Source organism: Anomaloglossus baeobatrachus, chromosome 6 (assembly GCF_048569485.1).
Source record: "Anomaloglossus baeobatrachus isolate aAnoBae1 chromosome 6, aAnoBae1.hap1, whole genome shotgun sequence".
In the NCBI taxonomy this organism is placed as follows: domain Eukaryota; kingdom Metazoa; phylum Chordata; class Amphibia; order Anura; family Aromobatidae; genus Anomaloglossus; species Anomaloglossus baeobatrachus.
This window is the reverse complement of record NC_134358.1, coordinates 466698607-466726520: the sequence shown is the minus strand read 5'-3', so window position 1 is coordinate 466726520 and position 27914 is coordinate 466698607. Positions and strand designations below refer to the sequence as shown.

The following is a 27914-nucleotide window of genomic DNA, read 5'->3' as shown; positions in this document are numbered from 1 at the left end:
TGTAGGTGAGTCCTAAATTTCACAGTTCATAGGTACTTAATAAGTATAACAGACTGATAATTTTCAAGCAACTGACCGATACTTTTCGTGGTGAATATCCATGCCCAGTCAGGGCATTTACCAAATTGATGTATAAACAATACCACACAAAAGAGTATCCGGTCATTCATAAACTAAATAATATTGCACAGTTTTAAATCAAATAATCATCACTGTCACAATAAACATGGCACAAATATAAATCCATTTACTACTCATCACTGTCCCAGTACACATCATTATCCCGGTACCCCGACGTGTTTCTCCGAACCCTTAATGTGTGGGGGTTCATCAGGGGATCAAATCCTAAATAGGGGTGCCACTGTGTTAAGCGTCCTGCCGCTTTCCAGGTAACGTCACCATGTCGGGATGTGCTGCAGAAGACGGCAAAAGATGGAAATCTGCAGAGATGAGTTGTGGGTATGAAAAGTCATCATGGCTTTTGGATATGATGAATGAAAGAGAACACCTCCAGTCAGAGAAGATGTCACCTATAAGGTACCTAGATGTAAATGTTTGATACTGACTGTGTTACACTGGTTCCGGTGGGTCTACAGTCTGATTATTATAATATAACAATGCCCAGCATCTCTTTACTATTGTTAAGGACATACTGGGAGTTGTAGGTTCACGCAATGCAATTAGATATGGGGCTGACCTTATATTACAATTGATCTCTGTACTAAGCTTGGTGATGTATTCATGTACTGAAGGTGGTTCTGGTGATGCATTTGTTATTATTATGTAATCAACTCATATGGGATAAATAAGTAAAACACTGAAAATACTGCAACTGATCCAGCCGGTTCGTGTACAGACTAGAGATTTGAACCCTGCAGTCCCTAGTAGTTCCTGCGGGAGCTGGAATAGCCCTAACCCCAGACTAAACAAAAGCAACTCAGACCTATGCTGCCTGAAAGGCCATCATGAGCTTCATGTTCCTCATAAGGAACTGGAGGGCAGAGCAGAGTGCAATATACCCACAGAAAGGATGAAGTGCTGAGATAGAAAGGGTTCAGAGAATGAGTAAAAACAAACCACTAAATATCAAATGAAAGGATGAAATACGTACTGCTGGAGAGCATGCCGCCTACTACCTAACTAAAAACAGAAGATAAATGCAGGATGAAAAGCATAACCACCAGAAAGATAAAACCCTAGCTGGTCTTCAACTGTCTAGCATTAACAATGGCAGTATGGCTGTACATCGAAATGAGAATATCACCAACAAGAAATGCCAGCAAGGGGAAGGTATTTATAGCTGCACCCAAAAGTTGATTGAACAGAAAAATGAGTAAATGAAAACACTTATTAACCTTAAAGATTTAAGCAAGAATAACAGATAATAAACACCCAGAGAAAAAGTGTATCTGCTGTGGCTCAATAGACAGATAAACCAACCACAAAGCACAGACTGAAGGGTTCGAACCATGACACATGACAGTACTGATGGTGGTTATAGTGCTGTATTCATATACTGATGGTGGTTTTGAAATCCCACGTCATCCACACAGAGTACACCATTTCGCTCCTCAGCAGGCGCACTTCTCTCTACCCTGCTAAGGGTAGATCAAAGTATTTTAGTGCGCATGCGTGGGTAGTCTTTGACCTTTCCCTGTGCATTAAAGTACTTTGCTTTGCCAGCATAAGGGCAGAAAGAAGTGCACCTGCTCAGGAGAGCAATGTGAGACTGTGTGGATAACATAGGATGTTATCCACACGAATCAAGAAGGAGGACGGTGATCGCAAGAAGATAGGAGGTGCTGGACTGAGACCAGCGACGGACCAAACCGCCCCACAAGTGAGTATAATAAAAGGTATTTTTTACAGTTACTGTATATATATAGCATTCTAAAATGCTGTATATAAGAGCTTACTGGTGGTGACCGCACCTTACAGGGGTCAAATTCAGTGGCAGGTTTTCTTTAATTCACTGCTCTATAGGTTCAAGAGTCTTTTTTCATGCAGGGCATATACCATAGACATCTATTGCCTTTGGGGCTCAGCTATCTCTGTCAATCCCATGGATAAAACTACCAATGGTGTCTATCACTACTGTAATGCTGCCACCAGGGGGAGCCAGAGCTCTGCAGCAGAAGACACTACACAGAGCAATGAGAACCAGGAAGTGAATACACAGCGTTCTCATACATTACCTCACAGCACAGATGAGAAACAGAGCTGCAGGACATGCAAGGAATAGTCAGGGAGGCTGGGTCAAACACAGTACGGGCAGAAGCAGGACCGGAGGAAGGAGCAGAAGCGGAGTCAAAGTCAGGCCAAGGTCAGTACCTGAGGAAGCAACCGAGTGGGGAAATAGGAGAGGGGACAGAGGACGGGAGGGACAACCAGGGGATGGAACACAGACAAGGGCACGGGGGCACAGGAACAGACAGATCAGGATATCACTCACAGGACCAGCAATCACAGGCAAAGCAGTGCTAAGCTTATAGCCAGCGCTGGTTCACTGGAAATGTCAGCTTTTAAGGCATCCAGGGTCCGGAAGTGAGGCCCGAGAGAAGGCTCTGCCCCCCAGCCATGTGGACAGGGAAGCGAACCATGACAACTATATTCCATTTTAAAGCCTCGATCGCAGGATCATTGGGGGTCCCTGCTGTGTAGATAGCTGAATAATTATGATGATGGAAATAACCCTTTAATACATTTCAAGACACATTATGTGTTGACACATCTGCCCTTACTATATCTGAGTAATCATGTAAAACCTAAAGATGGCAACATGGTTGAATGAATATTTCCCAAATTTTGACAGTGCTTTAAATAAGCAAAGGACAGCACACAGTTTGGGTGATGCAAATTATTGCATCCTTTTATTAAAATGTCTTTGTCACCAAAAAGAATTGCAATGATGTTTTGGACAAATAGTGATCTTACATGGCAAGAGGACCTTTGGTCACTTTCCTTACTTAAGCTGATATTTTTCTTTCTATTTCAATATCTTAAACGACAAAAGTTAAATGCATTTTATTTCCAAATTTGCAACTAGGGCAATAATCTGTAAAAGCAGTTGTACAGTTATATAATTTATTATTACTTTGGCAGCTACAGCCATCCTTCTGCTTCATATGATTTTGCACTCTGTACTATGAGTTCAGATTTAAAGCACATTGTTATTGCAGAATATGTTGTAAGGACACAAAAAAGCCCAGGAAACATAGTGGGCGTTAGGACCAGGATGCAGTGACTAGGAGTGTCTGGCAGGGCAGAGGTTCTGTGAGCGAGAGGCAGTGGCTGCCTATTTACATCTGTTCATCAGAGCTCAGATCACAGATCTGGGCTGCCGGGAGAACATGATAACACTATTAGAGAATAGAATTGCCCACTCCCTATAGGAAGATGATATCTAGAAAATCCAGGATATTCTAATTTTTTTTTCTTATGTGGAATTCTTTTGAAGATGTAGAATCCTGAAGAAATCCCTGGGATTACTTTTACTTGTTTGTTTATTCTAAATATTTTCTTACACTGATGGGAAGGAATTTATCTCTAGCGTACTGGTTGGTTTAGAGAGGGAAAAAAAAAAAGAAAATATACAAAAAAGGAACGTGCAAGTGGAATGATATGAGTAAAGACGGACCTTTATGTGGGAAAATACATGGGAGTCGGTGAAGGAAACAGATCTGGAATGAAGATAATTGCAAATACCATGACGGTGTGTGCCTTACTAAATAACAAGAACTATGCTGCTGAGGAGAAGGTGCAGATCACTGCTGTGCCAGCTGCAGATACTGGTTCTTACACTAGCATTCATTTTACTGTTAGTTATGGTAGCGATGCTGGATACAGAAGTCCAGAGTGAGGACAATTCCAGCTATCTCAGCCAGCATCATGGTGGTAGAGGAGGACATCAATGGGCAGGTGGCCACTCATTGCTGGAGCCTGATGAAGAACCTAACCAGTATAAGGTGGAGGTTTTGTCTCCACTTTCTTCTTTCAGGGACGAGGAACTTATAGCTATTGGGATGTCTGGAAGCAGAAGAAGTTTTGACAAGGTCAGGAAGAGCATGTACAGGATCGTGAGGCAGCACAAGAAGAATAATGAAAACCATGTAGTGACTAACAGTGAGCAGACTGAAAAAGCCAAGAACATACCTGAGCTTGATGAGGATGGCAGCCAGAAAATTTCTTTGCACAGGGAGATACCTGAGGGCCGACATTCTCTGTGAGTACAAATTAAAGTGCTTTTATGCTAAAATTAACATATTATGTAACAGGTTCTTCTCATCCTACTGGGGGTATAAATTGTATTTATTTTTTTTAATCCTGATATTAAAGCACATACTTTTCTATTTTTGTTTTCTGATTTTAGATATTTTTATTCTATTTTCAGTATGTAATATGAGGTCAGCCTTTATGTCGTAGCTTCTATTAGAAGCATTTTGAATTAATCTTTGAAGCAGCTACAGTTAGGTCCAGAAATATTTGGACAGTGACACAATTTTCGCGAGTTGGGCTCTGCATGCCACCACATTGGATTTGAAATGAAATCTCTACAACAGAATTCAAGAGCAGATTGTAACGTTTAATTTGAAGGTTTGAACAAAAATATCTGATAGAAATTGTAGGAATTGTACACATTTCTTTACAAACACTCCACATTTTAGGAGGTCAAAAGTAATTGGACAAATAAACCAAACCCAAACAAAATATTTTTATTTTCAATATATTGTTGCGAATCCTTTGGAGGCAATCACTGCCTTAAGTCTGGAACCCATGGACATCACCAAACGCTGGGTTTCCTCCTTCTTAATGCTTTGCCAGGCCTTTACAGCCGCAGCCTTCAGGTCTGCTTGTTTGTGGGTCTTTCCGTCTTAAGTCTGGATTTGAGCAAGTGAAATGCATGCTCAATTGGGTTAAGATCTGGTGATTGACTTGGCCATTGCAGAATGTTCCACTTTTTAGCACTCATGAACTCCTGGGTAGCTTTGGCTGTATGCTTGGGGTCATTGTCCATCTGTACTATGAAGCGCCGTCCGATCAACTTTGCAGCATTTGGCTGAATCTGGGCTGAAAGTATATCCCGGTACACTTCAGAATTCATCCGGCTACTCTTGTCTGCTGTTATGTCATCAATAAACACAAGTGACCCAGTGCCATTGAAAGCCATGCATGCCCATGCCATCACGTTGCCTCCACCATGTTTTACAGAGGATGTGGTGTGCCTTGGATCATGTGCCGTTCCCTTTCTTCTCCACACTTTTTTCTTCCCATCATTCTGGTACAGGTTGATCTTGGTCTCATCTGTCATAGAATACTTTTCCAGAACTGAGCTGGCTTCATGAGGTGTTTTTCAGCAAATTTAACTCTGGCCTGTCTATTTTTGGAATTGATGAATGGTTTGCATCTAGATGTGAACCCTTTGTATTTACTTTCATGTAGTCTTCTCTTTAGTGTTGACTTAGAGACAGATACACCTACTTCACTGAGAGTGTTCTGGACTTCAGTTGATGTTGTGAACGGGTTCTTCTTCACCAAAGAAAGTATGCGGCGATCATCCACCACTGTTGTCATCTGTGGACGCCCAGGCCTTTTTGAGTTCCCAAGCTCACCAGTCAATTCCTTGTTTCTCAGAATGTACCCGACTGTTGATTTTGCTACTCCAAGCATGTCTGCTATCTCTCTGATGGATTTTTTCTTTTTTTTCAGCCTCAGAATGTTCTGCTTCACCTCAATTGAGAGTTCCTTAGACCGCATGTTGTCTGGTCACAGCAACAGCTTCCAAATGCAAAACCACACACCTGTAATCAACCCCAGACCTTTTAACTACTTCATTAATTACAGGTTAACGAGGGAGACGCCTTCAGAGTTAATTGCAGCCCTTAGAGTCCCTTGTCCAATTACTTTTGGTCCCTTGAAAAAGAGGAGGCTATGCATTACAGAGCTATGATTCCTAAACCCTTTTTCCGATTTGGATGTGAAAACTCTCATATTGCAGCTGGGAGTGTGCACTTTCAGCCCATATTATATATATAATTGTATTTCTGAACATGTTTTTGTAAACAGCTAAAATAACAAAACTTGTGTCACTGTCCAAATATTTCTGGACCTAACTGTACATGGCCCATAAGAAGCAATAGTCTGCAGATGTATATGGTCTTCTATGAAAGAGTTTTCTAGGCATGATTTGTGACCTATACAGTTGTCATTGTGCATTTGAGCACTTGTAATGATAATGAGATGACTACTGAAGAGTAATTAAAACTACATGATTTCAGTGGTCGTTTGTAATATAGATAGTGCTATGTAAATTTGAAATTAAATATTAGCAAAAATATGTTTAGTAAGGACTAGGGATGATCGAATACCTCAAATATTTGGCTTCGCGAATATTTGCCGAATAGGTCGCCGCTATTCGACTATTCGCAAATGTTCGATGCGTAATGTAAGTCTATGGGAAACCCGAATAACAACTATTCGGCATCCATAGACTTACATTGCGCATTGAATATTCACATAGCGGCGACCTATTCGTCGGATATTCGCGAAGTCGAATATTTGAGGTATTCGATCATCCCTACTTAGGACCTGTCACCAAGGTCCAAAGTGGCCAGGTTTTGTTCTTATGTTAGTCTTATTGTTCCCATAAGCATTCATTTTGTTTTTTCTTAAATCCGCCATGCAGTTTCAGAGCTACAGTCATATGAAAAAGTTTGGGCACCCCTATTAATGTTAAACTTTTTTCTTTCTAACAATTTCGGATTTTGCAACAGGTATTTCAGTTTCATATATCTAATAACTGATGGACTCAGTAATATTTCTAGATTGAAATGAGGTTTATTGTACTAACAGAAAATGTTCAATCCGCATTTAAACAAAACTTAACCGATGCAAAAGTATGGGCACCTCAACATAAAAGTGACATTTAAGGCTGCTTTACACGAGTCGATATATTGTGCGATGCATCGTTGGGGTCACGGATTTTGTGACGCACTTCCGTCATTCGTAACGACATCTCCTCATGTGACAGCTCCTTGCGAGTCCAACCGATGCCTAATCGTTTGAAATTCGGTCATCGTGTACTCATCGTTTAATTCCATAAAATCGTTCAGTTTTGTCTTCATGAACGACACATTGCAAAGTGTGACACCGTGTAATCGGCCATCCTCGTAGTTGTTTGTGACGTCAGTAAACGTTCAGGGCGTATTTGTGGTTTTAAATAATCACGCCTAATCTAATCGGATTGGTTGTAGCAGATGCGTTTTGATTGGTTATTACTGTTATAAAATACAGAGCTGTAGTCATGATGTGTGAACATTCAGCTTTGGCGTCATGCACAGTGTTTTATAGTGCATTAGTCCTAATTTTTCTTACGTTTGTTTGTTCGCTGGATTTTCCGCCCTCACTCCTTGTTATCCCTTTTTTGTGGTAAGTTGTTATATGCCAATCTTTCCTTTTTGGATCAAAATCGATATTAACCAGACCACAAACAACAAACAAGAATGATGCTAAGGACACACGAGGCAACAAAGACAGACGCAGAAGAGAAACAATATATATGGGATCTAACCAATCAACCACATTAGCAGAACTGGATTGAGCAGGTCAGAAGAATTCAGGGCGTGCAACAATCCAGACAACGTCACGGAGGGCTGTATAGTTTGCCTAATTACGCCCATACAAAAGACAGATTGACCAAAGGAAAACATGTGTGAAGCCTTTTGGACGTCCGCCATGGCCAATCAATATATCGATGAGCGCTTTGTGGTCGTTTGACAACACTCAACGTGTGACACATGGACAACTACCTATCAGCGATACAAACAAAAAAAAAAGACTTTGACAAATAAATCGCACGATGGATTGACTCATGTAAAGCAGCCTTAATATTTTGTAGATCCTCCTTTTGCAAAAATAACAGCCTCTAGTCACTTCCTGTAGCTTTTAATGAGTTCCTGGATCCTGGATAAAGGTATATTTGACCATTCCTGTTTACAAAACAATTCCAGTTCAGTTAAGTTTGATGGTCGCCGAGCATGGACAGCACGCTTCAAATCATCCCACAGATGTTCAATGATATTCAGGTCTGGGGACTGGGATGGCCATTCCAGAACATTGTAATTGTTCCTCTGCATGAATGCCTGAGTAGATTTAGAGGGGTGCTTTGGATCATTGTCTTGCTGAAATATCCATCCCCTGCGTAACTTCAACTTTGTCACTGATTCTTGCACATTATTGTCAAGAATCTGCTGATACTGAGTTGAATCCATGCGACCCTCAACTTTAACAAGATTCCCCGTGCCGGCATTGTCCACACAGCCCCAAAGCATGATGGAACCTCCACCAAATTTTACTGTAGGTAGCAAGTGCTTTTCTTGGAATGCCGTGTTTTTTTGCCTCCATGCATACCACCTATTTTTATGACCAAACAACTCAATCTTTGTTTCATCAGTCCACAGGACCTTCTTCCAAAATGTAACTGGCTTGTCCAAATGTGCTTTTGCATACCTCAGGCGACTCTGTTTGTGGTGTGCTTGCAAAAACGGCTTCTTTCGCATCACTCTCCAATACAGCTTCTCCTTGTGCAACGTGCGCTGTATTGTTGACCGATGCACATTGACACCATCTGCAGCAAGATGATGCTGCAGGTCTTTGGAGGTGGTCTGTGGATTGTCCTTGACTGTTCTCACCATTCTTCTTCTCTGCCTTTCTGATATTTTTCTTGGCCTGCCACTTCTGGGCTTAACAAGAACTGTACCTGTGTTCTTCCATTTCCTTACTATGTTCCTCACAGTGGAAACTGACAGTTTAAATCTCTGAGACAACTTTTTGTATCCTTCCCCTGAACAACTATGTTGAATAATCTTTATTTTCAGATCATTTGAGAGTTGTTTTGAGGAGACAATGATGCCACTCTTCATAGGAGATTCAAATAGGAGGAGAACAACTTGCAAGCGGCCACCTTAAATACCTTTTCTCATGATTGGATACACCTGCCTATGAAGTTCAAAGCTCAATGAGGTTAGAAAACCAATTTAGTGCTTCAGTACGTCAGTAAAAAGTAGTTAGGAGTATTCAAATCAAGAAATTGATAAGGGTGCCCATACTTTTGCATCGGTCTAATTTTGTTTAAATGCAGATTGCACATGTTCTGTTAGTACAATAAACCTCATTTCAATCCAGAAATATTACTGAGTCAATCAGTTATTAGATATATGAAACTGAAATAGCTGTTGCAAAAAGCCAAATTGTTATAAAGAAAAAAGGTTAATATTAATAGGGGTGCCCAAACTTTTTCATATGACTATATATGGACCTTTTTTTTGAGAGGAGGCGCTGCTCACAGAACAGCCAAAGGATCCCAACAGGGAATTCTGTGAGCCCTACCCCCTTGTAAAGATGATAACAATTAGCACTGTATAAAATGGCCCATATATCTGGAACCATATGGCCGATTAAAACAAAAAGAAAAAACTAAACTCAACAATCCGGAATTCTCAGGAGCAAGTGTAATAAAACAAGAGCAAAAGCTGGCTAATTTTAACCTTGTGACTTGGTGACAGGTCCTCTTTAACATAAAAATATTAGGTCATTTTCTAATGACACATTCAAACAATCAGTAGACTGCCATGTGCATGAGTCCTTGTTCTGCTTTTAATACTGAATAAAATGTTTCCAGGCATATGAAATAGACGTGACATATGTCCCACCACATCTATTTTAGAGAGGATTAGCACAGTAGAGTGAAAATCTGGTGCAAAAAAAAAAAAAAAAAAGAGTTTAAATGTTACATTGATCAAATTTCCACCTGTTTCAACTCTTGGCTGAAGGGTTCATATTATCAATGTAAGGCTAAGTTCACATGTCCTTTAGTCATCCTTTATCACAAATCCGTTAGAGATCTCTTTGCAAAAAAGTTGTGTAAACAAAACTTTTTTGTCCGTTGTTAAATATCAAATATCGGCTAGATCAATTTTTTTCACATGTGGAGTCTATGGAGAACGGATCCGTTAATGAATTGCTATTTATTGTCCATTCATAACATATTCGTTAAGAAAACAATGGATCCATTACAAATGCAAGAACGACGTGTGGCTAAATAGCAATCTGTTAACAGATCCGTTACAAATGGAAGATATATAGCAATCCGTTAACAGATTCATAGTCTATAGACTCCCATGTTAAAAAAACGGATACAGCAGAAATTAGTTTCCCAACGTTTGACTACAGGACATGTGAACTTAGCCTAAGGGGTACTTTGCACGCTGCAACATCGCTAGTTGATTGTAGCGATGCCGAGCGCGATAGTCCCCGCCCCCCTCGCAGATGCGATATCTTGTAATAGCTGCCGTAGCGAACATTATCGCTACAGCAGCTTCACACGCACTTACCTGCCCTGCGACGTCGCTCTGGCCGGCGACCTGCCTCCTTCCTAAGGGGGCGGGTCGTGCGGCGCCACAGCGACGTTACACGGCAGGCGGCCAATAGAAGCGGAGGGGCGGAGATGAGCAGGACGTAAACATCCCGCCCACCTCCTTCCTTCCTCATTGCAGGCGGTACGCAGGTAAGGAGATGTTCTTTGCTCCTGCGGCTTCATACACAGCGATGTGTGCTGCCGCAGGAACGAGGAACAACATCGTACCTGTCGTTGCAGCGAAATTATGGAAATGACCGACACTACACAGATCACCGATTTTCGACGCTTTTGCGATCGTTTATCAGTGCTTCTAGGCTTTACACGTTGCGATGTCGTTACCGGCGCCGGATGTGCGCCTCTGAGTAAAGGAATCACGACAATGTTGTGTAGTGTGAATAATGTCCTACGTCTTTTGTATACAGTCATGGCCAAAAGTTTTGAGAATGCTACAAATATTAATTTTTACAAAGTCTACTGATTAAGTTTTTCTAATGGCAATTTGCATATACTCCAGAATGTCATAAAGAGTGATCAGCTTAACAGCAATTACTTGCAAAGTCAATATTGGCTAAGAAAATGAACTTTAACCCCCAAAACACATTTCAACATCATTGCATTCCTGCCTTAAAAGGAGCAGCTAACATTGATTTAATGATTGTTCCATTAACACAGGTGTGGGTGTTGATGAGGACAGGCCTGGTGATCAATCAGTCATGATTAAGTAAGAATGACACCACTGGACACTTTAAAAGGAGGCTGGTGCTTGGTATCATTGTTTCTCTTCAGTTAACCATGGTTAACAGGCGCATTTCACCTCTTCTTCAGGGGACGTATATGAAGAATAGGTGAAATGCGCGTAGGGACAGGTGGGGTACTCAGAACTGCTGCAGAACTGGTTAGTACTATGACTTGATATTACAGAGATTGCTGGTGTTTTTTTTTTTTTTCTTTTGCCCACAGTAAACTACTAATGTCATTAGATATACATATGTATATAGGGCTCTCCACACTAAAACGCTAGTATGATCAAGCAGATGATGCATAAAGTGGCTGTTAACTAAAGGGGGTAGTGATTTCATTCACATAACTACTAATTAAGATATGCAACATCAAATTACAAACAAGTGGTTAACACAAGCTTAAAATGCTATTTATGTATACACCTTGTTTGCATTTTTATCTACATATGCATGCAGAAAGTGTTAAAAAGTGTTAAAAAATATTTGACCGTCTGCACTCTGTATATCATAGTCTATATTGATTGTAATCATTGAATTGCTCTGCACACAGTTCTGTTAACCCCTTGAGGGCTCCTTGCTCTATTATGATTTTTAAGTATAATCAATAAAGTTTTGTATTTTATCAATATTGGACTTGTGCCACATTCTTTCTCTGTTGAATATAGTATCACAGTGGTGTCCTGGCACTCTTAATAAGGTTGGGGAGTGACCTATATATTAAATATTGACTTGCTGCATTAACTCATTATAACTGTCAATATAACCTTTTGGTACTCATAATATGATTGCAATTATATTTCTATATGTGATGTAAACATCAGACAAACACAATTAAAAACCAGAGGGCACCAGATCATGTGAAAATATAATTTTGTTGTCATTCTCAAAACTTTAAATTTTTGTCAGTTTTATCATACTTTTAGGGGTATCTTTATAAAAGTGTCCATTGATTTTAACTGTGGAGTGTATATACTGTATGTAAGTAAAGAAATTCATATTTATTTACAAATGAAAAGTTTTTTTGTTTTAAACAGGTGTCTCAAGCAAATTTACAATGAGAATCTTCCCACCACAAGCGTTATAATTGCATTCCATAATGAACCATGGTCTACATTACTGAGAACGGTTCACAGTGTGTTAGACAACTCTCCAAAAAAGATCTTGAAGGAAATCATCCTTGTGGATGACCTAAGTCACAAAGGTAATGCTTTAAGTTTTAATTAAGGTTTACGTAAGAAACTTTTAATCTCTTCTTAAAAACTTTAATGGAACATGGACGCCAATGAAGTACCATATTTTTCGGTTTATTAGATGCATCGGATTATAAGTCACACCCCAAATTTAGAGAGAAAAAAGGTAAAAAAAATGGGGTTTGTTTTATAATCCGATGGTCTCTTACTGGGGGTGAAAGCAGCGGTTGTTAAGCGGGGTCACAGGAGGCAGAGGGCAGTGGTGGAGCAAATCAATGCTGCAGGTGGCGTGTGCAGTGCAGCCAGCAGGTGTCCCAGATGCTGTGAGGTCGGCAACTTCTAGAAACTGTCGGTGAAGCGGGCTTCAAAGAAATGGTGCCCGGAGTCGGCGCATGCGCAGATTAAGCTATGGGTTCAATGTCAAGCAGAGATCTCATCTGAGCACGCTCCACCTCCGGCTGCCATTTTCCTTAATTCCGCTGCCAGGAGATCAATGGGCCGGAGGCGGCGCATGCGCAGATGAGATCTTGAGTCTAGAGATCTATTTGCGCATGCGCTGACTCAGTGCGCAATTATTTGAATCCCAATATTTTCAGGATGCCCCTGCCTCACAGCCCGCCACACAGAACGCCGCACAGAACCCCGCAGACCTCAGGACAGCGCCTGCCTCCTGTGACCCCTCTCCACCACCTCCTGGTAAGATGCATTCGGATTATAAAATGCACACCTCATTTTTCTCTCAATTTTTTGTCTTATAATCTGAAAAATACGGTATTTTTAATATACTGTACATTGCATATTGTATTGTATTTATATATGTTCTTATGTTTCTAGGTCATCTCAAGACTGCCCTAAGTGAATACGTGTCTAGAATTGATGGAGTAAAGCTAATAAGAAGCAACAAGAGACTTGGCATTATTGGAAGTCGTATGCTGGGGGCCGCAAGGGCAACTGGGGAGATCCTTGTATTTATGGACCCACATTGTGAGTGCCACCCAGGCTGGCTAGAACCACTTTTGAGTAGAATATTGACTGACAGGTGTGAGATCATTCTATTATATTCTATATTACCTCTGTGACCAATAGTCCTGTATATCAATAAAGTAGTCAGTATATACAGTGGATGAAAAAAGTATTGAACATGTCACCAATTTTCTAAGTAAATATATTTCTAAAGATGCTATTGACATGAAATGTTCACTTGATGTCGGAAACAACCTATCCAATCCACACAGGCAAATAAATCAAACCATAGATGTCCACTAATAAGTTGTTAAAAGATGAGAAATGACACGGGAAAAAGTCTTTCTGTAGCTCTCCACAGGCAATCCTTGGCTTTTGGACATCTTTTCTGACCCTTTTTTCTCCTCTGACTGAAATCTTGCGGGGAGCACATGTTCTCGGGGTGAAATGATGTTCTTCCACTTCTGGATTATGATCCCAACAGTGCTCACTGAAGTTTCAGTGGTTTAGAAATTCTTCTGTAACCAATGCCATCAGTATGTTTTGTGACAATAAAGTTGTGAAGGTCTTAAGACAGCTCACTGGTTTTACCCATGATAAGATGTTTCTTGCCAGACAGATTGATAATGAGACTTCTTTCTATAGGCCATCAGTTGAACCAACTGATATTATTTTTCACTAAGTGACAGGATTCCTCTCTAATTAATGATAGATTTGAGCTGGAGTCATGACTTTTCATGGCTTTTTGCACCTCACTTTCTTCATGTGTTCAATATTTTTTTTCCTGTGTCATTTCTCATAATTATACATCAATAATTTATAGACATCTACAATTTAATTTCTTTGTCTGCATGGATTAGATTGGTGACAAATTCTTGTCAATAGCACTTTTAAAAATATATTTATTAGGGATGATCGAATACCGCAAATATTCGGCTTCACGAATATTTGCCGAATAGGTTGCCGCTATTCGACTTCGCGAATATTCGATGTGCAATGTAAGTCTATGGGAAACCCGAATAACAACTATTCCGAACTATTAAGGCTTCCCATAGACTTACATTGTGCATCGAATATTCGTCGGATATTCGCGAAGCCGAATATTTGAGATATTCGATCATTCCTAATATTTATATATAGAAAATTGGTGACATATTCAATACTTATTTTACCCGCTATATAACTAGAATGCCTCTACATTGTTGTCTTGCTTAATGTTACATTGTAGTAAATGGTACAGCCCCCCTCGTGCCTGATTCCCCTTAGGTAGTTATAGACACTAACATAATAACGGGCTTTAATACAACAGGCCCCCAGAGTTTCAGAAGAGGACAAATTAATTTGGAGGTGACTATGAAGACAATTACTAAAGCCTATCTTAATGGCAAGAGCTAATTCACTAGTAAACTATTAAATTTACTAAAGATATATCATCTGTATGCTATGATGACAACTAAGAAATGTTTATGTGCACATGTTTTTGAATAGAGAGCAATTAGAACAATTATTTCTATTATAATCATAGAACCCCTGTCTGACACAAGCAGCAAAATTGTATTAGTACTCCTTAGTTTTAAAATAGGTTTATTGAATAATACAAATAAACCATTAATAAAGGGAAAAAGGATACAAAAAAGATAAGGCAGGAGCGCCATGGAGGACTCTATGTGGATGACGTAAGACGAGTCATCCACATGGAGCAGGGAAAGAGGACGCGATTGCAAGAAGACAGGAGGTGTAAGACTGAGACCAGCGATGACCATCTGATCGGACTACACCACAGGTGAGTATAATGAAGGGTCTTTTGCTCTTATATACAGTATTCTAGAATGATGTATATCAAGGCTTACTGGTGGTGGCCGTGGCTTATATGGGAAAGTTCTGGTGACAGGTTCTCTTTAAATCAAATGTTCTTCAGAAAACAGATGTTTAAGTACTAAACTCTAATTTCTAAAACTGCTTCTTACACAATGTACTATAGTTAATAAGGACGTGATAACAATGTAAAAGCTTATGAAACAGAATCATTTCCCAGGGGAGAGACTGCTCGTGTGTTACATTATGTGGATGCCAGAAATAGACTTCTAAATTTAATTCTAAAAACTGCAAAAATAAAAATAATCTATGGTTGATATCCTGATGTCTACAATCTGATTTTATTGTTATATCAGATTTCCTACAGTTCTGAAGTTTAGCAATACACAGTATTGTAACACCCCAACAAAATGTTATAGCAATTTCAATCCAAAATAAAGAATAGTTGACTTGGTAAATATTGGCAATGCCAAATGTAGTATCACATATTGTGCAAAAGTATATTGAGGCAATGTTAATTTGTTGCATTTTTGCAGGGTTTTTTTTATTTTTTTGCAGCTTTTTAAAATTTAAAGCTGCTTATGTAGTACCAGCAAAACCTATGACATTTCATAAATACCATGCACAAAATAATAAAAATCAATGAAAAAGTGAAAAATGCTGTAAAAACATCCACAGCATTTTATAAGCATTTTTGGTGAAAAAAAAACTAGCTTTATTAAACATTTACTGCTTTCATAGAGTTTATGTCAGAAACGCAAACTAATAGTTGAACAGTCCAAAATAGTGAGTTCTTCTCACCAAGTTCACCCCACAGCAATTTTTATGTCTGGTCTTCAAGGAGTTATTAATTTCAATTAATTAAATTAATTCTTATTTGAGCATATACCATAGATATAATTTTGTATATATTGGCACATATTAGTTTAAGTCATAATTTTGCAACTTATTCTGATTTTGGCCTTACACTTCCACTTAAAAGTATGTAGGAACGTAAACATCATTAACTAGGTGAAATAGCTTAAGACAGATTTAAGACATGCAAATTGATACCCCAAATATATAAAAAATGTAGCAACATTTTGCTAAGTTTGGAGTAAAAAAAAACCAAAACAGCAGGTCAGCAAAACTGACAACTGAAAAAATTCCCTTCATGATAAATTTCCCCCTTAGGGTAAGTTCACACTTCCGCGTTTTTCGCGGCGTTTTTGCACGTTTTTTGGGTGCGGTTTTGCTCAGAAAACTGCATGACATTGCTTCCCCAGCAAAGTCTATGAGTTTTCAATTTTGCTGTCTGCACACAGCATTTTTTTTTAGCTGTGTTTTTGTGGTGCCCACAAAAACGCAGCATGTCAATTATTTTTGCGTTTTTCACTGCGTTTTCCACCCATTGAGTTCAATGAGATGTTCAAAAACGCAATGAAAATCGCTAATTGCAAATATAGCTGCGTTTTAGTGAGTGCGTTTTTATGACTAAAAACGCAGCTATAAACGCAAGGGGTGGGTAGTAAAGTGACATGTACAGGAAGAGGATTCCTTCTGTCAGTAAACACAGAAGCGTGAATCCTCCCGGTATCGCCACCGCTGCTTGCATTTCCCGCCCGGTGCCATGTCTGCTCCCGTGCGGGAGGTGGAAGCGGCTGCTAAATCAAAAGTGAACAGTAGAAAAATGTGATACTCACCTGTCTGCAGACTCCCGGTGCCATGTCCGCTCCTAGCTCCTCTTCCCGGTCCCGCTGGCTCCCAGGCACGTACGATAGCTGCAGGACCTGGCGGTGATCACCTGATGCGGTGACCTGACGCATCAGCTGATCGTAGGTCTCGCGGTGACGCCAGCTTTACACCACCCGGCTGGCTATCAGCTGATGCCGTCTGTAGGCGTAATCAGCTGATTACCGGCAGCTGCTGCAGTGGTCGGACGGGAGTCAGCACGGACGTGTAGTTTTTTTGGTTTTTTTTTATGCACTGATGCATCAGCCTAGACTGTACAGCGAGCGCCGAGTGACTGATTCACCGGCGCTTGCAGTCAGTTCATGACAGCTGCAGACAGGCCGGGGTGATCTCCGGAGTTCAGGTGAGAGCACCGGAGATCACCCCGGCCGGTCTGCAGCTGTCATGAACTGAACCGCAAGTGCCGAGGAATCAGTCACTCGGCACTTGCTGTAAAGTGTAGGCTGCACTCCGAAGCTCAGGTGAGAACTCCGGAGTGCAGTGCAGGTACCTGAATTCAGGCCTGGCATTACTGGAGATTCCTCCAGTAGCCAGTCCAACGCTGCACAGAAGTGTATGTTTTTTTCGTTTTTTTTGCACTGATGCATCAGCTGATTGTATAAAAGCCGTTTATACAATCAGCTGCTGTGTCATGTGATTCAGGCTCTTGAACCTGACACATCATCTGATTGCTTTGCCTTCCAGCAAACCGATCAGATGATATTGGATCCGGATTGGACGGCACGGGACCCTTGACCCAGGATTACTGTGGAGGGGTGTTCTTTATTTCAATAAAAATGGAGTCACTAATTGTGTTGTGTTTTATTTCTAATAAAAATATTTTTCTGTGTGTTGTGTTTTTTTTTATCTTTACTAGAAATTCATGGTGGCCATGTCTAACATTGGCGTGACACCATGAATTTTGGGCTTAGGGCCAGCTGATAATGCACAGCTATCCCTAACCCCATTATTACCCAGCGAGCCACCCGGTCAGCTCGAAGAGTTGGATACAACGCCAGAAGATGGCGCTTCTATGAAAGCGCACTTTTCTGGGGCGGCTGCGGACTGCAATTCGCAAGGGGGGTGCCCAGAAAGCTTGGGCACCCTGCATTACGGATTACAATCCCCAGCTGCCTAGTTGTACCTGGCTGGACACAAAAATTGAGCAAAGCCCACGTCATTTTTTTTTTAAAATTATTTCATGAAATTCATGAAATAATTAAAAAAAATGGGCTTCCCTATATTTTTGTTTCCCAGCCGGGTACAAATAGGCAGCTGGGGGTTGGGGACAGCCTGTACCTGCCTGCTGTACCCGGCTAACATACAAAAATATGGCGAAGCCCACGTCATTTTTTTGGGGGGCAAAGAAATCCTGCATACAGTCCTGGAAGGAGGATGCTGAGCCTTGTAGTTCGGCAGCTGCTGTCTGCTCTCCTGCATACACTATTGGATGGAGGATGCTGAGCCTTTTAGTTCTGCAGCTGCTGTCTGCTCTCCTGCATCCACTAGTGGATGGAGTATGCTGAGCCTTGTAGGTCTGCTCCCCCTGACTCTCCCTCCAGCATACAGTCCTGGATGGAGCATGCTGAGCCTTGTAGTTCTGCAGCTGTCTGCTCTCCTGCATACACTAGTGGAGAATGAAGAACATATTAACCCCTTAACGACCCATGACGTACTGGGTACGTCATGAATTGTGTGCTGGTAAGCCCCGCCCCCTGCCGCCGGCAGGCGGCGGCGTTCCGCGCACATATCAGCTGTTATCAACAGCTGACATGTGTGCCTGCTAGCCGCGGGTGGAATCGCTTCCAGCCGCGGCCATTAACCCCTTACATTTCGCTGCCAAAATCTGGCAGCGATATGTATATGGGCGCCGCCATGACAGTCACTTACCCCGCTCCCACCGGAAGTCACGTGACATGATCATGTGACTTTCTGTGGTTGCCATGGTAGCACAGGGTCATGTGATGACGCCTGTAGCTAACATGACTCACTTCCTCTCAATGCCGGAATACAGCCGGCATTGAAAGTAAAGCAGCAAATCTGCAGTTCTCAGCTCTGTAGCTGAGATCTGCAGATAGTGCAGAGCGATCGGTTTGCTGATCGCTATAGCCCCCTAGGGGGACTAGTAAAATAAAAAAAAAGTAAAAAAAAAGTTTTAAAAAATAAAAAAAAAACAAAAAACCTAAAAGTTCAAATCACCCCCCTTTCACCCCATTGAAAATTAAAGGGTTAAAAAATAAAAAATACACACATATTTGGTATCGCCGCGTTCAGAAATGCCCGATCTATCAAAATATAAAATCAATGAATCTGATCAGTAAACGGCGTAGCGGTAAAAAATTTCCAAACGCCAAAATTACGTTTTTTGGTCGCCGCAAATTTTGCGCAAAATGCAATAACTGGCGATCAAAACGTAGCATCTGCGCACAAATAGTACCGTTAAAAACGTCAGGTCGAGACGCAAAAAATAAGCCATCACTGAGCCTCAGATCCTGAAAAATGAGAACGCTACGGGTTTTGGAAAATGGCGCAAAACGTGCGCCACTTTTTTTGGACAAGCTTGTGAATTTTTTTTAACCCCTTAGATACAAGTAGACCTATACATGTTTGGTGTCTACAAACTTGCACTGACCTGAGGCATCACATAGATACCTCAATTTTACCATATAGTGAACACAGTGAATAAAATATCCCAAAAACTATTGTACGATCACACTTTTTTTGCAATTTTTCCGCACTTGCAATTTTTTTGCCGTTTTCCAGTACAATATATGGTAAAACTTATGGTTTCATTTGAAAGTACAACTTGTCCCGCAAAAAATAAGCCCTCATATGGCAAGATTGAGGGAAAAATAAAAAAGTTACGCCTCTCGGAAGAAGGGGAGCAAAAAACAAAAACGCAAAAACGGAAAGTGCCCGGGGGCTGAAGGGGTTAAAGAGGGAAATGACATCAGACCTTTTTTCTTTTTTTCAACAATCTTTAATGGCAATGTTCACTGATAAAAAACGCATAAAAACGCAGTGAGCAAAATCGCAGCAAAACGCAAAAAAAATGCAGCAAAACGCAGTAAAAACGCATGCGTTTTTGCCACTTTTTTTGCTGCGGGTGCGTTGTGCGTTTTTTGCGGCAAAAACACACAAAAACGCAGCATCAGAAAAGCGCAGTGTGTGAACTTAGCCTTAAGCTGGCTTTACACGCTGCGACATCGCTAATGCGGAGTCGTTAGGGTCACGGATTTTGTGACGCACATCCGGCCGCATTAGCGATGCCGTTGCGTGTGACACCGATAAGCGATTTTGCATCGTTGCAAAAACGTGCAAAATCGCTAATCGGCGACATGGGGGTCCATTCTTAAAAATAGTTACTGCAGCAGTAACGAAGTTGTTCCTCGTTCCTGCGGCAGCACACATCGCTGCGTGTGACGCCGCAGGAACAAGGAAGCTCCCCTTACCTGCCTCCCGGCCGCTATGAGGAAGGAAGGAGGTGGGCGGGATGTTACGTCCCGCTCATCTCCGCCCCTCCGCTGCTATTGGGCGGCGGTTCAGTGACGCTTCAGTGACGTCGCTGTGACGCCGCACGGACCGCCATCTTAGAAAGGAGGCGGTTCGCCCGTCACAGCGACGTCGCCGGACAGGTAAGTATGTGTGACGGCTGTTGTGCGGCACGGGCAGCGATTTGCCCGTGTCGCGCAACAGATGGGGGCGGGTATCCACACTAGCGATATCGGGACCGATATCGCAGTGTGTAAAGTAGCCTTTAGTCTTTTCACTAATCACTTGTTTGGCCAGTGATTTTCCTGCTTATGGTATCTTACCAAATCTAAAGGCCCCGTCACACTAAGCAACATCGCTAGCAACATCGCTGCTAACGAACAACTTTTGTGATGTTGCTAGCGATGTTGCTGTGTGTGACATCCAGCAACAACCTGGCCCCTGCTGTGAGGTCGTTGGTTGTTGCTGAATGTCCTGGGCCATTTTTTAGTTGTTGCTGTCCTGCTGTGAAGCACAGATCGCTGTGTGTGACAGCGAGACAGCAACAACTAAATGTGCAGGCAGCAGGAGCCGGCTTCTGCGGAGGCTGGTAACCAATGTAAACATCGGGTAACCAAGAAGCCCTGTCCTTGGTTACCCGATATTTACCTTTGTTACCAGCCTCCGCCGCTCTCACTGTCAGTGCCGGCTCCTGCTCTGTGCACATGTAGCTGCAGGACACATCGGGTTAATTAACCCGATGTGTGCTGTAGCTAGGAGAGCAAGGAGCCAGCGCTAAGCAGTGTGCGCTGCTCCCTGCTCTGTGCACATTTAGCTGCAGCACACATCGGGTAATTAACCCGATGTGTGCTGTAACTAGGAGAGCAGGGAGCCAGCGGTAAGCATTGTGCGCTGCTCCCTGCTCTGTGCACATTTAGCTGCAGCACACATCGGGTAATTAACCCGATGTGTGCTGTAACTAGGAGAGCAGGGAGCCAGCGCTAAGCATTGTGCGCTGCTCCCTGCTCTGTGCACATTTAGCTGCAGCACACATCGGGTAATTAACCCGATGTGTGCTGTAACTAGGAGAGCAGGGAGCCAGCGCTCAGTGTGCGCTGCTCCCTGTTCTCTGCACGTGTAGCTCCGTGCACTGGTAACCAAGGTAAATATCGGGTTGGTTACCCGATATTTACCTTAGTTACCAAGCGCAGCATCTTCCATGCAGCGCTGGGGGCTGGTCACTGGTTGCTGGTGAGCTCACCAGCAACTCGTGTAGCGACGCTCCAGCGATCCCTGCCAGGTCAGGTTGCTGGTGGGATCGCTGGAGCGTCGCAGTGTGACATCTCACCAGCAACCTCCTAGCAACTTACCAGCGATCCCTATCGTTGTTGGGATCGCTGGTAAGTTGCTTAGTGTGACTGGACCTTTATTTGGCCTCATCCTTTCTCCCTCTTTAACACCTGCAAAGGTGTGAAGAAGTGTGTAAATTAACACTTTTAATCTACAATTAAAACATATTGATCTTTGCTGTTTACCTACTTCATTCACTTGTGAGCTGCAGAGGAGCAAAAGTATGTATCTGTAGAGGAAGGAAGCTTCCAGAAAGCCCCCGGCTGTAGTTTGTTTAAAAAAACAAAAGTTTCTTTACTCACATTGCATGCTATTCGGGTCCAGCATTGAGGCTCTCCCTCTGCTCCCAGTGTCTATTATTGTCAACAGTGCTGACGTCACATCAACAGAGCTGCAGCCAATCAGTGAGTTCAGCTTGTGATGTCAACTTGGGCAGGGCCGTTGAACTTATTTATTGACTGTGTCGTTATCAACATCAGCCCTACAGAAAATAACATATATCTGGAGCAGTGGTGGATACATTTTTATAGAGTTTGTCCGAATTAAGGCCCTGTCACACACAGAGATATAAATCTCAGCAAGACAAAGCTCCAAAAAACCATTTTATAGTATTGGCAGAAGGGTACCATATCAAGGTCCCTTAAATGCCAACGCAAACTCCTTATAACACATTCAAAACACAGGAGAAGAAGGAGTTTTAAATGCAAAATATATTTATTGTAGACAAGGAGGGTTTAAGGCAGGAGATTTAAAACAAGTATGCAGGGCAGAAGTGGCAAATAGATATAAATGTCAATACAAAAATGTATACATAATAGCAAGCAGGCATAAAGAGTATGCAGAAGACCTGCTAGGAGATACAGTGATCTCTTACAGATCGAGTGTGAGATGAACTGTCAAAAAGACATAAAGTGCTACAGTGCAGAATATTTCATAAATAGGAGTTCATCAAACAACACACACGAGCGAGTGTTCTGCATAGGCTAACCCCATATGTAGAAGACTGAAATGCCTGTCCTGAAAAGAATCGAATATTCACAAGTGAATAACATACCTATATAAGGAGAAGGACAAGGGATCGCCAATGCCACATAGGTGCCCAGAATGAGGAGATAACCCCCCAGCCCACCGACACGTGTTTCGCCAGGAGGGGGCAAGTGCACCCCACCTCACGGCTTCATCAGGAGGGAAGAATCAGATATAAATCTGCGGCAGATCTATGGTTGCAGTGAAATTGTGGACAATCAGTGCCAGGTTTGTGGCTGTGTACAAATGGAACAATATGTCCATGATTTCACTGCAACCACAGATCTGCCAAAGATTTATCTCTGTGTGTGACGGGGCCTTTAGGCTACAAGTCTGAAAAATAGAAAATGACGTGCACATATATATTAAATGAGGTGCATGTAACACAGGGGTGCCAAACCAATATGAATACTAAAAATAGTAATTGCAGCACACTCTTAAGGGCACTTTACATGCAGAGACATTGCTAGCGATGTCGCTGCCGATCGTACCCGCACCCATCGTTTGTGAGTCACGGACAAATCGCTGCCCGTGGCGCACAATATCGTTAGTCCCCGTCACACGGACTTACCTGCCTAGCAACGTCGCTGTGGCCGGCAAAATGCCTCCTTTCTAAGGGGGCGGTTCGTGCGGCGTCACAGCGACATCACACGGCAGCCGTCCAATAGAAGCAGAGGGGCGGAGAGCAGCCGAAAGAAAGTGACGCCCACCTCGCTGCCGGAGGACGTAGGTAAGGTGTTGTTTGTCATTCATGGGGTGTCACACGTAGTGATGTGTGCTGCCTCAGGAACGACGAACAACCTGCGTCCAGCACCAGCAACGATATTTGGGATTAGAACAACGTGTCAACGATAAGGTGAGTATTTTTGATCGTTAGCGGTCGTTCGTACGTTTCACACGCAACGACGTTCCTAACAAGGCCGGATGTGCATCACGAATTCCGTGACCCCAACGACATCTCGTTAGCGATGTCGTTACGTGTAAAGCAGCCTTTATAGAATGCAAAAGTGATATTTAATGGATTTATAACACACTATATGCAATTTCAACAGGCAAACTGCGACTGAACTGTGACGTTTTGACCCAATTTGGTCTTAATCATATAGTCACTCTGTTGTATGTGTGTTAAATATCTTATTTTTTTAATCAATAGGATGCCACAAGAAGAAAACTAGTTGGCAGGTAAAGAAGGCGGACTGGTGCTTGTAGTGGACACGGGTTACTATAATGTGTCCATACAGGGACTTAGATGCGAATAAGGTGGAAGCATGGCAAGTGACCCCAGAAGCTGACGGTCACATGCTCTCCGCTCACGGAAGCACCAGCAACACACAGTCCTTACAGCGTGCAGTGTGTGCACTGTGAGGATTCACGTCTGCGGTCACATAGACTAACTGCAGATTTATACCTGGAGGCTAGACAACTCCTTTAAATATCAAGTATTCATAGAAGTAGCAGCAATAATTAAATCAGCCAGTCACTACAGGGTGAGAGAGTGAGAATTGAGAAGTGCAGAATTGTAAAAAAAAAAAATGATTGAAACTGGGCTACAACTGCACAATAATTTAAAAAATGATAACAGATTCCTGTTAGAAAGTAAGAGGGAGAAGAGATGAAACAACTGAGCCTTGAAAGGAAATACTCCACATGGTAGCACATGATTTTTGTGCTAGATAAACATTTTATATTTATTATCTTATCTTGCAGCTTTAGTTATTGGAGACAGTAGATTGATTCAACAAAAGACGCAGTGATAAAGTTACAACTGTACCTCGGTTCTTTAGCTGCTGACACTTATTGCTGATGCAAATTTCAACTTTCTTTTTTCTATATTGCCGAAATGAATGGTTTAAAGGGAACATGTCACCAAGTTTTTCTATTATGAGCTGTGGCTACCACCAGTAAGCTCTTATATACATATAGAATATTGTATACAAGAGCCCAGGCTGCTCAGTATAACATAAAAAAAAGTTTATAATACTCACCTAGGGGGCGGTCCGGCCCAATGGTTGCCGCTGCTCTTGGTCCGGTGCCTTCTCCATCTTGTGCAGTAGCCATCCTCCTGCCCACCCCAGTGTGGATGACGACGAGTCCTATGTCATCCCCACAGAGGCATCCATTGCCCTCTTGGACATGCATACTTTGATCTGCCCGACTGAGAGCAGATCAAAGTATTGAAGTGCGCATGCGCAGGAGGTCTTTGACCTTTCCTCGCACCTACGCATTTCAGTACTTTGCTCTGCCCTCAGCCAGGCAGATGAAAGTGCGCATGCACAGGAGCATAATGGATGCCTCCGTGTAGATGACGTAGGCCATGTCATGCACATGGGGCTGGGCAGGAGAACGGCGATCGCGCAAGATGGAGGAGGTGCTGGATCGAGAGCAGCAACACCCATTGGACTGGACCACCCCCTAGGTGTATACATTATACAGAGCGGCCTGGTCTCTGTATACAGTATTCTAGAATGCTGTATATAAGGGCTCACTGGTGGTGGCCACAGCTCATAAGAGAAAAACCTGGTGACAGGTTCCCTTTAAATACATGGTTGTATATTCATTCTGTAAAAGAATCTATAATATGCTATGAATTATCTGCTAAAAATCACAACATGTCAGCTCAGAGCACAATAAGTAACCTTTTCCTTTCACATCCAATTAGGAAAATAAATTATATCTTGTGAATCCAAAAAGAAGATATTGTAAAAAATGTAACCTGTAAATAATAACAACCATTTTATGTAACCCTATGCACAATAAAAGCTAATAGATTTTTATTCTGTTTAAGGAATTGTATAGTGTCACCGGTGTTAGATGTAATTGACTGGAGAACATTAAATTATTATCACACTACTGATTTGAGACAAGGAGTGATTGACTGGAGCCTTGATTTTCATTGGGTTACTCTGTCAGAAAGTGACCAGAAGGTACGGCAATCCCCCATCATTCCATTCAGGTAATATTTTAAAGTACAGTTTAAGATGAAGTTGTCAGACAACACATTATATTTGTTCCTAAAGGGAATCTGTCAGCAGGTTTCTTGCTAAAAAATCTGAAGACAGAAGGAGATAGAGGCTTAAACACAGATTTTAGAGACATGTCATTTACAGTATTAAGCTGTGTGCTATTGTTTACTTATAGTGAACGTTTTATCACTAGAACATTATCATTTATGGGACTAGCTACCTCATGCCAAGTCATCCAACCACATTCCTTCCTGTGATAAGCAGCTCAATTTCAAAAGACAATGTATACAGAGAATTGTGGTGTGGGTGAGGTTAGCTTTTTGAGTTCAGCTTCATGCAACATCTAAGAACTCTGTGTCTCAACTACTGCACTTAGTAAACTAAGTGATACAACGCTGGAATCAGGGTCTCTTTTCCTACATTATGCTGCTCCCAGATGAGGTAACAAAAACCTGGTGACAGATTCCCTTTAAGAAATGTACACAAACGTACAAGTGGTCCACCCCCTTTTACATGAAGAGTTGATAACAAAAAGTACTTCTTGCATTGGTGGACCTATTCCAACTATGTTTTAAATAAAAGAAACATCCATTTTGTTTAGGTAAAATATAGCATTATAGATTACTAGAATAAACAGTGTAACAAACAGAATTTCAGTTAGCCTCAATGTTCCTGAAAACATGAATCAAAATAGATCATGTTTAAGAATGGATTTAAATTATCAAGTCATTTTGATCATTAATTTGGACAGCTGATAGTCATTTAGATATTATGTGTAAAAAATAGCTTTTGATTGATAGAATCTTTTGGTTTATCAATACAAAGTGTTTCAGGAAAATTGCGGGACTTCCACCCACTAGAGACCATGGGTGCTGTAGAATTTATTTGCCAATTCAAGGGAACAGCCAACTCCATAGGCTTCTAACTAAAGGTACCCCAAGAATGGCACTTTTTAAAAAAATAAAAATTAAGGTTAGACTGATAAGGCCGTAATTTAGGTTGATGCAATCTAGTCATGCATCCCTCTTAAACTGTCTGCAGTCCAAATTATGAGTCACTCGTGGTAGCATGCATAACCACCTTTCACACACACCAGAGACGTGCTCAGATATGAATAGAAAGTAAGACTGATTTATTTCCGGAAGTTGTACAAATATATATAACCTTATTAGCTAGGTGCCAAGAATACGTAACACGTCTCCTATTGGATAAAGTAGAACAGCTTATTCTGTGATATACAATTTACTGTAATGTGCTTGGTTCCTCATTTATATTAAGCAATGGCAACATGATTCACTTGTCACAAGAATAGCCCAGACTGTCTGTCTGAGTCTTATGCCAAGAGATATGTGGGGTACAGTTCAAACACCATCTTAAATCCTGTTCTTTATGGATATCTCCATGTAACTCTTATATACTTATATACTCATAATAATTCATAATCTTCTCCATAACAGTCCCCCCTTTGGAGATAGCCAAAAAGTCTTTCCTTACTTTTACCGAGTCTATTGATCTGTCCTAATGCTGATGGTTACCTCACTCACATACGAGATAACCCATCCCTTGTGGATGAATCTCCCCACCCAACAGACTATGCATAGGAAGCCAGATCCTGACCGTATTCTCTAGACTGTCCTCATGGCTATGTTCCGCTGGCCCACGTTATTCAGGAAGGGGGAACGTGGCAGTAGTCCTTTAATTGGCTAATATTTACCAGGGTTGGGTTCACTCAGAGTCTCATGCTCCTCAGTCCTCAGGCGGTAATGGTGGGACATCAAAGGTGGGATGCACAGTCGTCTTCCAGTCCACATGCTTAGATATCATCATCCTGGCACAAAGTATCGGGTAGAAGAGGGAAGACAGCCATCTCCTGGTCTCAGGCAGGTCCGACATCTCTTTGTAGTGGAATGCATGGATCTTCGTCCGAAAGAAAAAGAGTGAGAGAAGAGAGAGAGAAAGATTGAGAAGAGAGGGAGAGAGAGAGAGGAAAAGAGAGAGGAAAAGAGAGAGGAAAAGAGGAGAGAGAAAAAGAAAAGAGAGAGAGAAATCTAGATCTGGTTGGATCTGGAGGAGAAAACTCAAAAACGTGTATTAGGCAAATGTTTAAACAAACAACAAGCTTAGTTGAAGTATCTGGGGGTACTTCTAAACAGGATTTCATAGGGTCTCAACCTAGTGGTCCCTGCTGGGGTGTGTCTGACACTGAACAATTCAAGGGGAAGACTCTCATGCCCTTGCCTGCTACACTGCCCCATCTTTCCCAACCTTCCCT

The 27914-nt window shown here is 41.8% G+C and overlaps 1 protein-coding gene across 3 annotated transcripts in view; it reads left to right on the top strand.

Annotated features, from left to right (window-relative positions):
• Positions 1–3345: 3345 nt before the first annotated feature.
• The window catches only part of GALNT15 (polypeptide N-acetylgalactosaminyltransferase 15), a 120031-nt gene continuing 95462 nt past the window's right edge, over positions 3346–27914 (top strand). For all 3 annotated transcript variants that reach the window (XR_012724367.1, XM_075315307.1, XM_075315306.1), the window contains exons 1-4: positions 3346–4222; positions 12189–12355; positions 13179–13383; positions 25465–25632. Coding sequence is in view for 2 of the 3 variants with exons in the window: in XM_075315307.1 (XP_075171422.1) it covers positions 3741–4222; positions 12189–12355; positions 13179–13383; positions 25465–25632 (1022 nt within the window). In the remaining variant the exon portion in view is untranslated. The remainder of the gene's footprint in view (positions 4223–12188; positions 12356–13178; positions 13384–25464; positions 25633–27914) is intronic.